This window comes from Anopheles nili, chromosome 2, assembly GCF_943737925.1.
Source record: "Anopheles nili chromosome 2, idAnoNiliSN_F5_01, whole genome shotgun sequence".
NCBI lineage: Eukaryota > Metazoa > Arthropoda > Insecta > Diptera > Culicidae > Anopheles > Anopheles nili.
Genome location: NC_071291.1, coordinates 56,950,378 through 56,962,856, shown reverse-complemented (window position 1 = coordinate 56,962,856; position 12,479 = coordinate 56,950,378). Strand labels below are relative to the sequence as shown.

The following is a 12,479-nucleotide window of genomic DNA, read 5'->3' as shown; positions in this document are numbered from 1 at the left end:
CGTAATGTACCCGTGCGCGTCGTCTGTCGTCATCCGCTGTGGCACGAAGCTTTTGCGCCCTCAATAAATCATCGCGAAACGTCAATTTTACTTCCCATTACCCAAGCCATCGGAACCGCGAAGTGTCTTTCGAATGTTCATTTCCTTCGGCGCAAAAAGATTGAACCTCTCGAGCACCGTACCCGCGCGACCAAACCCGGCTGTCTAATCCCGTCCGTTTCGCGTGGGTCCGTCCTTTCGCCGAACCCTGCCCCAACGGTAAGGACAATCAATCGAAACCGCGCCCGACAGACTACCTCCCACGGCCGGTGCGCCATTTGCGAGCGGAAATTACTCTCATCAATAATAAAAGGACCTCAAGAAGGGCGACCAGAATATAAAAATCACCCCAGACGCGAGGTCGGGTGCTTATGCATCCATTTGCTCTCACACCCTTGCTCGGACTTGGTCTTGGAAAGGCTCGGAAAAGCCGGCCCGGTTGGGCACTAAAATTTCCACCTTGCCGCCCATTTTCGTGGTTGAATAAATCATTCCTTCAATTCGCTTTTCTTTTCCGGTCGTCGGCGGTCGGATCCGTGCCGGAATGCGAACGGGAATCGGGCGAAATTGTTGAACTCCGCGCGGCCGCGGGACTCATCGGCGCAAATTCCACGCGGATCCCCTTCGATGGCACCGGGGGATGAAGAAAAGAATCCTTGGCGGTGGTCCGTCGCATCAGTAAACAGCTTTGCTATACTTCATTTATAATGTAAAAAAAATCTTGGCAACCGGCTCCGGGCGACTGGTCTGACACACCTCGAACGGAAGAGTTCTGATGGGATTCCGGTGGGGAAATGTCGTTTTTTTTTTGCTTTTTCCTACGCCTCTTTTCGTCTATTTCCTTAATCGCTACCAGTTTCGGAATATCAAGTCCCATCTTGAATGATTGCGATGTCAGTCAAGGGAAGGATGCAAGCAAAAAAAAAAACCCCCCAGCTCCATCCGTAGTGATTGGTCGTTGAGGAAAATCGATAAAAATTATAATATTTCATTAGATCCCCCCGTTTCAAGCACTCGAGTGTCTTCAAACGCCGGTTGGGTGCTGGATTTCCGGTTTTTTTTTTGCTGCGAGATGGCTTCTGTTAAAATTTCTTGCTAACGCGACGATCGGAAATTGACTGAATAATTAATTTGCGCGAGACAACTGCTTGTGGCGAGTGTAGAATAGCAGAATGGCGAGAATGATGAAGTTTTAAATCAGTTTATGGAAATTATCTCATTTATATGAAGTTACATTTGTCCTGCACATTAAACATCAGTTGCAGTTATCATGTTTTATGTTAGTATTTCAACGTAATTCTAATTGTTTTTGAACTAGCTGGCTATATCAAATCAAATATAACGTTTTCAAACGTTGCTATATTTTATTATGCTTTTTTTTTACTACAATACCTTTCCTACATTGCTTTAATTATAAAGCCAAAATGACAAAACTTCCGCCATAATGTAAAAGTAATTTAGCATAATCAGAACAAATTAGCGTTTCCATATCCGAATGCTATCTCGCTTTAAGGCGGCAAATATCAAGCCTAATATGATTTGTTTAATAATTATACACAATTTCCACATATTCCAAAAGCAGCCCTGTCGCATTTAACTTAACTCCGAAACGCATGTGCATGTGGGGAGGAGAAACTTTCCCTCGAAATATGTGCTATTTGCGTCCCATCGCACACACACACAAACGCACCACCCACCGCCCTAGGAACGGCTCGCTCACCGAAAACGTTGTTAGGCCAGGGCAAAACAATTTGATTCCTAATTCAATTTTCGCATAACATGATTTCAATTCCCGTCCATCCAGAGACCGGGCGAGTTGAAACCGCCGGCTCGTAGCGCCAGCCAGCTAAAACCACTAAAGTGTGTGCAGAGTCAGCCTTCGGTTGCGGGTCCCCGAACTCCGCACTCCTATTAACCTACGACAACAAACACTCATCGAGTGAAGGAAGGATGCATTCCCTTTTGCTATCTTCGGTACACCCGCGCTGGCCGAGTTGCAAAGCGGTGAACCGTTGCGAAGAGCATTTGCGACACTCTTAACACCGGCGGCAGCGATGGCGGCAGCATCAGGAGTCTTTGCGATGGAATAATTCAATTATTCGTCTACATGCACCTCCGGGAAAACCCATTAGCATCTTTATTTCCAGCTTTCTCTATCTCTCTCCCGTTAGCATCATCGACGGTGCTGCTTTTCTTGCACCGGCTGAAGCGTGTACAAATATCCATTTGCTCGAACATTCTTAAATGTGTAGCAACCTGGCCATGCACACATGCTCAAGTTTTCTGCACGGTCCGTCCCACCGGCAAGCCAGCGAGCCAAAAAGGTGCACGCATACCTGACACCAAAGGCTCTCTCTTTCGTCCTGTAATGGTGAAGAAAATGTGACTCCTGGCCGTTGGGTGCATCGTCGTTTCGTGTCATTCCGATGGCCAGAAAGCGCAAAAGGGCAAATAGAATGTTTGACGAAGCTTCTCACACGACTGTCTACCTCCACTCGGGTGACTTCCTTTGAAGGTGTAAGGCTTATCCTTTTTGGAGCGGGGGAGACGTTATCTGCCAGCAACATACGGTTGCTTGTGGCGCATGCAGGCATGCAGGGTCGAACCCTTTTAATGTCTGCCGTACGTGCAACTTGATACTGTAAAGTTTAAAGTGTTCTAAGGTATGTTGGAAGTAATTTATTAAGTGTCATACCCCAATATATTATGCATATTTTCTCTCCAACTATTTGTAGGCATCGTCCTCTCGGCATATGGCGTACGGCATGGTCCTGGCGATCTTTAAAACACCGCATGTGGTGCCGTCTTAAATTTAAATGAGAGACCCCCCGCCCCGAGCACATCATGAAAAAGGCTCTAATTAAAGATTCCAGTCCTCCGACTACACCAAGGGGCCAGCTCACTCCGAACAACGGCTACGGTTTCTTCAGTTACCACAAATCATGTGGCGTACCGTTCGCTAACGACACACTTTCAAGCACGGCTTCGTCCGAGTGCCCAGGAAGATCTCCCAAGGGCCGATGTCTGCACGCCAGCAGATATCTAGCGAGCTCAAGAAAACACAAGTGTCTTGAACGGCACTCCAGCGTCCCAGTTGTGCTAGTCGTCGGATGGTTTAATCGAGCTTTTACCGTGTGCTACGAGCGCTCCCGCTCAGCCTGAGAGCATGTGTCTCTCGCGTGCATCCACCAAGTGCAAGTGCAATTTTTCGATCATGTCCGTGTCCTACCGGCTATGTCTCGGTCTGCGGTCCCGGTAGGCTAGAAAAGGCACGGAACAACCCTCTGCTACGGAAAGCGCAAGGTGCAGGGTTGGGATAAAATGGCACAAAAGAAGTATCGCTCCTTGTGCTGTGCTCCTTACACCAGCGCGATGGGACATTATATGAAGGAAAAAAGAAATACGGCCTCACTGCACGTCGTAGCATGGAAGCCATCTGGTATTCGACAAACGGGTCAATGAGAGCGCCCGGGGAGCCTTGTTGATTATGCAATCGAACGCTGGTGGGTACCATACGCGACAGCCTCAAGCATCAATTCCGATGAGTGTCGGCAGCAGACGGTGATGGGAAAGCTCTTCTCGCTTTTTCGTGTTCTTCGGGTACACGCCGCAATGGAAAAGCTGTTCAGCGTGTGCAGAACAGTCGCACGGAAAGAAGTGGGTACGCTTTTGACACTTGATTGTTTATATCGTTGAGAACAAGTGTTTATTGATTTTAAATTATCGCGCTCAACGATGCAACCGATTGCAGTTATTACTACTTCTTGTGAGCTCTCTTCGTACCATGCTGTTAGCCTTTCATTTTGGTGAATTATTCTTGCGGGCTTATGGCTAAAACATCTACGGTCGTTTGGAATGTTCCCTTTTTCCCTCTTTTTGGTTAGTTGATTCTACTCGGTACGGACCATTTCCGCTTGCTTTTACGCCGCTTCAACAGTGGCAAATCCTGAGTGATGTATGCGTCTTATCGTTTCACGACCCCCGGGGTCGAGATTTTATTTCGATAACTCTGATGATTGATGCAAATGGACCTTTGGGCCACGGGCAGCAGTACTATCTGGTGTACTACTTTAGGCTCGCTCGTAGCAAACAGCAACAGCAACAAAAAAAATACATAACCCATCCAAGAGCCGCTCGATACCATCGATGGAGAATCGGCCCCGCCGTGGGTCGAAGGATGAGACAAACGTCCATTGGGAAACAGATGCGCCACCGGTTCCGGAAGGCGTTTATGATTTATGGAGCGAATTATCGGGCGAATCCCAAGCTCCTTCTGTTTTTTTTGTTTTTTTCGTACGGCACGGGTGTAGGTGTGAGCATGCTTTTTCTCCCCAGTTGCTCCCGATGTTTGGTACAATGTACTCCCTCGTTGGCTTATGAGTTATGACCGGTCAGAAAATGGGCACGACGCAGAGATGGATTGCCTACTTGGAAGGTCACACTCGCATCCTGCTTCCTTCCATTCGGGCCGCTAGCCTATGAAACTCGATTATCAATTGTGAATAGGGCATTTTTTTCTTCTCTTTTTGGCTTTGCAGTTGTTCTTCGTCTAGGAATCGAAAAAAAAAGCGTCAAATACCATGCGCCTCCATGAGGGTAATGGGGTTTGTCTGAGAGTTGTCGGGGCAGGTTGAATTGAGAGGAAAAATTAAATCTGTTTTAATACGTAACCGATAGAGAGTAAATTTTGCCACAAATTTTGATTCTTATATTTATTGTATTTTAATTTACTTTTTTAGTTCAGCACCACAGAATGTTATTCAACAAAACTATAATACAAGCTAAAGCACACTCGATCTACGAAAAATGTGATATTGTGTGGAATTTATCAACTTGAGCAAAAGTACAGTTTGTTGCTGGATTTTAAGTAAAATTTCAATTCAATTTATACCTGTATTCATATTTTATCAATGGATTTTTAAATCAAAGTCACAACAATCGTCCATTTCAAATTTTGCCCCATCTTTAAATTCCCATTCATTATAATGCCTCCCGAACGGTTGCTCATTTTTAGATGAAATTTCCATTTAAAACCCCCGGTTTGGTTTGGTTTTTGCTGGCCTTCTCTGAAAGTAACACGCAACATCACACATACCCTTCTCCGGCATGGCAATTGCGGAACGTGAATCCTCCCGAAAAATCCCACCCGAGTTCCTCCGTGTTTTTGGTGAATAACGTAAATATGCCGCTCGCATAAACGTTATAAATTTTGCGGTCACCCCGGGGTTTTGTGGGACGGCATGGTCGCCTGCCTGACACTCGCCCAAAGCCAACCATGTACCCGGTCAACTATTTCACCCAAGCCAAACCTACGCGCTCCAGTGTGGGGTCTTTTGAACGATGATTTGCTGTGTTCATTCCAACCGAAAGCGAAACCTTTCGCCTTTCGCCCGGGCTCGAACGCGCGGGCTTCGTTGTGTCTGTGGGTTGAAATTAGGACAGTAAGCAGCGAAGCGGGTGCAGAATCCAAAAGCGCGGAGGCTGGCTTGAAACTTCCCTGCGGTCGGATTGCGTGCTGGATAGGGTGAACGAACCACCAACAACAAAAAAAAGCCCCCCCCTAAATGGCACGTGAAAATTCCCTCCCCATCCAGCGATTCCATCCAGAGGCCGCCAGGAAAAGGAAACCGGAAATGGGGTTTCCCTCGTGAATGTGTTTGACTGCTAACACAACGGCACACAATGCCATCTCCGATGAGACAAAAACCTCGAAAACAATTTCGCTTTTTCACAGGGCAATCAACATGCGGCCCGTTTCACGAGAATCGGACCGTGTCTCTCTCTCTCTCGTACGGTGTGGGTGATGAAGCTCACCGCACGAGGTGGCGAAGTTGGTCCTTTCGGTGAATTAAACTAGCTAAACAAATTAGCCTGAAAGTGCCTCGATATGGGGCGTCAGTTTTTCCTGCTCCTAGCTTTGGACGCTGGCACATGCAGGTACAGGTTTCACCAGGATGTGGCACGTTTTGCCCCATTCGCGGCCTATAAAGTCGCCCAATTTAGCTCCACCATGATACAATGGCACACCTTCACAGCCTGACTTGGACGGCTTCTGGGAGGTGGAAAACTCCGCGCTCTCATGCTTTACGATTTTCCCTCCCAAACGCCCCGAGTCGAGCTTGCGACCGACCGACCGACAACGACCGGCATTCAGCATTAACGGACATCCGGACGGAAACATGACAGGAAGCGGAACAACAATACCGAAACCATCATACATAGGATTCCGGTTTAGTTTTCTTGTTGTACATATACATATTTTTTTTGTTGCTCCTTTTGAGCCATTTTTTCCACACCCAATTCGTCCTCCACCGCTATGCTTTATTATAACAAACGTCACTCATTGGGCGGGAGGTTTCGAGTGGGCAAAGGATCAACACACACTCGCACCGGTGTAGGATGTTCCAAAGCCAAACTGCTCTGCAACTCCTCTGGATGCTAAGCACATTACTCCACGTCCCAGGCAGCCGATCGTCCGCCGGGAGCCGGGCCACAGCAAAAGGCGAAACGGAGAAAAACAAATTGGCTTGCACACAGTTTGTGTGCTCCTTGATCCTTCAGTTGTTGCTGCCGTCGTCGTGCGCCTTCGCAGCTGGGGCCGGGCGGCAATGGAGAATGAAAAATTTACTCACATTACCCTTTTTTTTTTTTTTTGCTTTCTGCTGCCGCCATTCCAACGGGGGCCAAACATACAACACCGGGGGGTTGTGGGACCCGAACGAACTGGGTGGAAAATTTATGTATTTAGGCTTTGCTCACTTCCCGACAGGGACAGTCACTGGGAAAAGCTTTGTGTGCCTGATTGTGAGTGTGTGAGAGAGAGAGAAAAAAGAGCGTGCACTTTGAAAGAGAGAACAAGCGAAACAAACGACCAAACGAGCAGGCAAAACAAAGTTGTTTCGCAAAAATTGAACTCACCCACGCTCCACGGGAAGAGAATCAAACCCAGCTGCAGCTGAGCCTGCGGCTGAGGACGAACAATGGCTGGCGGCTTTGCTGCCCGTTTGGGCGGTGCAAATAGAAAAAAAAACACAGTAGCCAGGTTTACCAAAAAAAAAAAGAAAAATACACGCCGACGTCGTCGTGCTCGGGTTTAAAGCGGATGGTTTTCCACGACCGGCGGCCGGTGGTTCTCGGACGTTAAAGTGGCGTGTGTGTTTGGCAATTTTTCCTTCGCCGAAGCAGGGATGCTGTGATCTGTGCCACGATCCAAGGCGAAGGAAGAGCAAAAAACAAAGCGCAAGAAACAAAAACCCCAACCACAAGGCTCCAAGCGGGCACCCGAATCGAACACGGGAGAGATAATTGAGTTATCATCGGGGGTTAAGGCCTAGCGATAAATGTCGCATTCTGGTTGGGTTTTGCTTGTATATATTTCGGGCTCGGCCCTTTTTTTCTTTGGGCTCTTTTGCTCCTTCTTTCTTTTGCTCCCATCACCGTGTTTGTGTGTGTGTTTGTGTGTGTGCCTGTTTCAATTTTGTTTTATGAGTTTCGCTCCATGGCGGCAATATATTTCACCCGCAGGATGCGATGCGATATTTATTCGAATAGTTCGCCAACGAGACCGGCCTCGCGAAACAAACACTTCGCTGCGGAATGATGATACTTTTGCTATTTTACGAGCAGTTCCCGTTCTCCGAACCGCACAGAAGAGCGTCCGTTACGCCTGCAGTTGGCACATTTTCGCGTGGGTTGCCGTTGGCTGTTTGGTTTGCTCTTATTTACGAGCACGTGGAGCTCTGAGCTGCTGCTTACAACTATTATCCTGCCCCCCAGGTCCAACCCATTTCCCGACGGGGCGCTAAAAATCGACCAAGAAATAATGGTTCAAATCAATGATCTGCTGATGAAAGCTTAATGGAAATCCATTTATTGTTTTATTTCCCGTCCGAAAACCCCCCCATCGTTGCGGATTGCTTCGACATCCAGCCATCGTGTTGGTACCGCACGAGACTTCCGGTCTGCGTCCTTCGTGTCCTGCACAATGGGCTGCAAAATGGTAGGCAATAAATTTGACCAGCCCTGCTCGGTTTGGCTAAACCGGGTTGGCCATTTTCCTCTTCACCAGAAACAACCGGGGCTGGAAACCCGGAAAACGGGTTCAAAACAATTGACCTGTAATTACCTCGATAAAGCAGACGTGCCGAGACCGGAAGCCTTTCCGGCTGCGTTTTGCGCTGCTGCTGAACAACCCCCCCACGCTCCAAAAACATATTCCGAAACGTGAACATCGAGATTGAGATACTAATTCAATTGGAGTGAATTATTCAATCTTCAACCGAGGCACAGCATAAGCACTACCAGTGGTAGCAAGCGCTGGCGCCGTTTCGATGAATGCTTAATAATTAAATTTTCCACCCCCGGATGCAGGGGCGGGCCACCCCAGTCAGGGAAGAGTGCGCGCGGGATAAGATGTCGATGATTTCAACCACCCGGTGTATGTGTGTTTGTAGGAACCACTGCTCGACTTGCGGCATTTTCCGGACGTCGCCCCAGAACGTCGTCCTTTATACGATGGAGACGCCTAGTCTTCCGTTCGAGCGTACGGTGTGACGAATGGAAGGAAAAGCTGCCGGTAAGGGACTGCCGATCGAACGCAAGCGTGAATGAAACTCCCCCCCTTCCCGGCCGGTGGGAAGCTGTAAATGAATAAATTATTTAATTGGAAGGAAGTTATCCCATTACAAAGGACCGAGGACGACGGTGGTTGGTGAAGGGCCAAGCAAACCGATACGTGGCGATCAGCAGACGTGAAACAAACTTTAGCTCAAACAAGCCGGATCCATATGCTGCCTTATTTTGCATATGAACGAGTACGCCCTCGCCGTGTGTGTGGGTGTATTTGCACGCGTTACGTATTTTCCCGTTTAAGCAAACCAAACGCCAGAAAGCCAATCCGAACTGCCCGAGATCTGTACCATCACCGGGCATCTTGTTCTCACCCCCATCCGTGGGCTCCCAGTGCTGATGAATTCGGACCTAATTGCTGTGCCAACATATCGCTTGGCTGTGGCCATTGTTGCTTCGCTTGGCGCGGGGGATTGTGGTTTTGTAATTGCTTGTCAATTTCCTGCGCCGGTGCAACGCGGCATGCCTTTGCGCTGTGGCTTATTGATATTGAATCAACTTTAATGAATAGTGATATTTCGCAAACACGAGAGCGCTGCAATTTGACCGGGTGGGGAATGTTTTATGCGGTTAACCGGAATTGTGGAAGTTGAGCCTGGTTCAGTTGAAGGACGATGGGGCGAAAACGCTGCTGGACGTTATCGTATTATGTGCCGGGCTGATCGATAATCATTAAAAGGGAAGAATCGATCCACCTTTATCATTGTCAAAAATTGTTCAATTATCAGGGGATTAAAACTACGGCCGTTGGGGTATTTTTTTGTTTGTGACAAATTACTAGTGTTTTAAGACGTATTTAATCTTATCTAATCATTCCAAACAAAACGTCTAACGACATTTAAGTGATACAAATGTGTCGCATGTGTCATGCATCAATCCATTGCCACACAAAACCATCATTGTCCTTGCTTCAAAAGCATCGTACATTATGTTGAATCGTAATCTCCCAGACCCATTACCGCATCTCAGACGCACCGTACCGCCACGTGCCACGCGATTAGGCAATCTCTTTTGCTTTTCCTCCCAGCTGCACTAACTATCGAGTAATCTCTGCAGGCACACCGGAACCCACCGTTGTCGTATTATTAATTTAACCGCATTACGAGCGGATTAGTGCCGGGTATTAGCTGGCCGGATGATGTTTTTGATTCAACCTTCACGCTCGCGGGTCTCCGAGGTCGGACCACCGACCGGTGCTGTTATCGAATTTTTGTTCCAATCGTTACGAGAAACCCAAACGCGCACACGAAACGAATGCGAGCGAGCAAAGTAAAGAAAAATACAGGAAAAGGCAAACATCGTCGTATCGTGCGGGTTCGGTTTCTCCATGCGAGCAGGTCACTTTTTCCACGAGAAAGAGAGAGAGAGAGAGAGAGAGAGAGAGAGAGAGAGAGAGAGGTTGTCGTAAAGGTCAGGGGCCCCCGTGCACCGTTTACCGGAAGCGGTAACTCGAGTACGGCCATATCAACACACCAGTCACTCTAATTCCTATAATCCAATAAATAGCTTATGGCACCTCCATCCCGTGCCTCCGTAATCGAGTTTTCTCTAACGATTTCATTTCTTTTCGCGCTTTTTCCCGCCCCCATTGCAGGCTATGACGATTCGAGCGGTCCTGTAGAGCCGGAAGTCGGTCCCAGCGGGAAAAAGGAGAGAGTGAGAGAAAAAAGAAGCCAGAAAGCGAGAGAGACGCGGGGATATTTCCCAATCCCAAACGACCGCTGGAACGCCAGAGGTGGTCCAACAGCGACGACGACGACGACGACGACATTCCCTCCGGCGGAAGCAGTCGCCGTAGAACAAGAAGAAGAAGAAGACGATATCCTGACGGAGATCAGCACCCGTCCAATCTGCGATGAGGACACACGTGAACGGCGTTGGTAGGCCTCGCGGCATGATGCTGACGGTTGCAGTAGCGATTGCCGTGGGCATGGTTGTTGCTGCCGCAGTTGTAGTGTCACCGGTGGATGCAGCAGGACTCGCCAACTGTCCGCTAGGATGTCAGTGCGACGACGACACGCTCGTGGTGACGTGCGGTGAAGGTCAACTGGATGTGCTGCCGATCGTGCTGAACCCATCGCTGCAGCGGCTAGTGATCAAGAACAACAAAATCAAAACCATCGACTCGTCGATGCAGTTCTACGCCGAGCTGACGTTCTTGGATCTCAGCTACAATCACCTGTTCAATATGCCACCGCGCACGTTCGCGTACCAGCGGAAGCTTACCGAGCTGCACCTGAACCACAATAAGGTTGGTTCGATCTCGAACAAGACGTTCGTTGGGTTGGTGGCGCTAACCGTGCTAAATCTGCGCGGGAATTTCCTCGACGAGCTGCCAGAGGGTGTGTTCTCTGGTGTACCGAAGCTCGAGGAACTCAACCTCGGTCAGAACCGCATCGCCAAGCTCGATCCGAAGGCATTCACAGGGCTAGCAAACCTGCGTGTGCTTTATCTCGACGACAACACGATCAGTACGGTGCCATCTCCGGCACTTCAACCACTCCGGGGTCTGGCTGAGTTGTACCTTGGGCTCAACTCGTTCGTCGCCATCCCGAAGGACGCGTTCGCCATGCTGTCGGGGTTAACCCTGCTCGACCTTAACGGAGCCGCCCTGTTGAACATCTCGCGTGACAGTTTCCGCGGGCTTGAACGACTCCGTACGCTCGAGCTGTCGGACAATCGGTTGAGTCGCATCCCGACGGCGGAATTATCTCCCCTCGATCGGCTCGAGCAGCTGGCGCTTGGTCAGAATGATTTCGAGACCATCCCGGCGAGTGCACTGGCGGGTCTCAGTAACCTACGTCTGCTGGACATATCGGGCTCGCTGAAGCTGACGCGCATCGAGAGTGGTGCGTTCGCACCCAACACCAACCTGGAGGAGATCGTGATCGCCTCCAACAAAGCGTTAACTGACATCGAAGAAGGCGCGCTAAGCGGGTTGCCGCATTTACGGCGCATCGTGCTGAAGGATAACGCACTCACCACACTCACCGACGGGATGCTGTCGTGGAACGAGCTCGTTGAGTTGGATCTTTCCGAGAATCCGATCTTGTGTGATTGTCAGATCCTGTGGTTGCGTAACCTGCTCGTCACCAGAAGCAACACAACCGGTTCGGCGGGACAACCGGTCGTCGGTCAGCAACAGATTCCGGTCGTTTGTGCCGCTCCAGACCGGCTACGTGAGCAGGTCCTGCAAAGCTTGTCACCGGAGCTGCTCGGTTGCACGCATCCCGACCGTCAGCAGCAGGCCATCATCTGCGTGGTGTTGGTTAGTGCCGCCGCCATTTTGACGACGCTTGCGCTCGTCATTTACAAGTGCCGGCGGCGCATTCAGGAGGTTGTGAAAGGCAGCTGGGGTAGTAACGGGATCGGACGGAAGGAGCGCGAGTACCAGAAGACATTCTCCGAGGAGGACTACTCGGCGCGGCATCCCCATCCAGGACCACCGGGCGGAGGATTGGCCATTCATCCGACCACACTCAACAACTACCAGATCAACAACCACCATCACCATTCGCACGGCATCCGGCACATTCCGGTCACGGAACTATAGCTAGAGGCTCCCCCGCCACCTCCGCGGAGGGGTCCACCTCCACCGGGTAGCGGGGTCGCTGGCCAGCAAACGGCCACCAGCTTCCTTCAGCTTAGCCAGGACCATCTCACCGTGGGGCAGTCACAGCAGCAGCAGCAGCAGCAGCAGGGCATGAAGCTGTTCCCGAACTACACGCCACCAATACCACCGCACCATCACAATGGCAACGGAGGTGTCGGGATGGATGGTTCAAACCCGGCCAACCACCACTACCACCAGA

The 12,479-nt window shown here is 49.7% G+C and overlaps 1 protein-coding gene across 1 annotated transcript in view; it reads left to right on the top strand.

Moving 5' to 3' along the window:
• The window catches only part of LOC128731063 (insulin-like growth factor-binding protein complex acid labile subunit), a 39,889-nt gene extending 27,669 nt beyond the window's left edge, over positions 1-12,220 (top strand). The window contains exon 2 of the mRNA XM_053824158.1: positions 10,262-12,220. Within this exon, the coding sequence (XP_053680133.1) occupies positions 10,523-12,220 (1,698 nt within the window). The 5' untranslated portion in view covers positions 10,262-10,522. The remainder of the gene's footprint in view (positions 1-10,261) is intronic.
• The last annotated feature ends 259 nt before the right edge of the window (positions 12,221-12,479 follow it).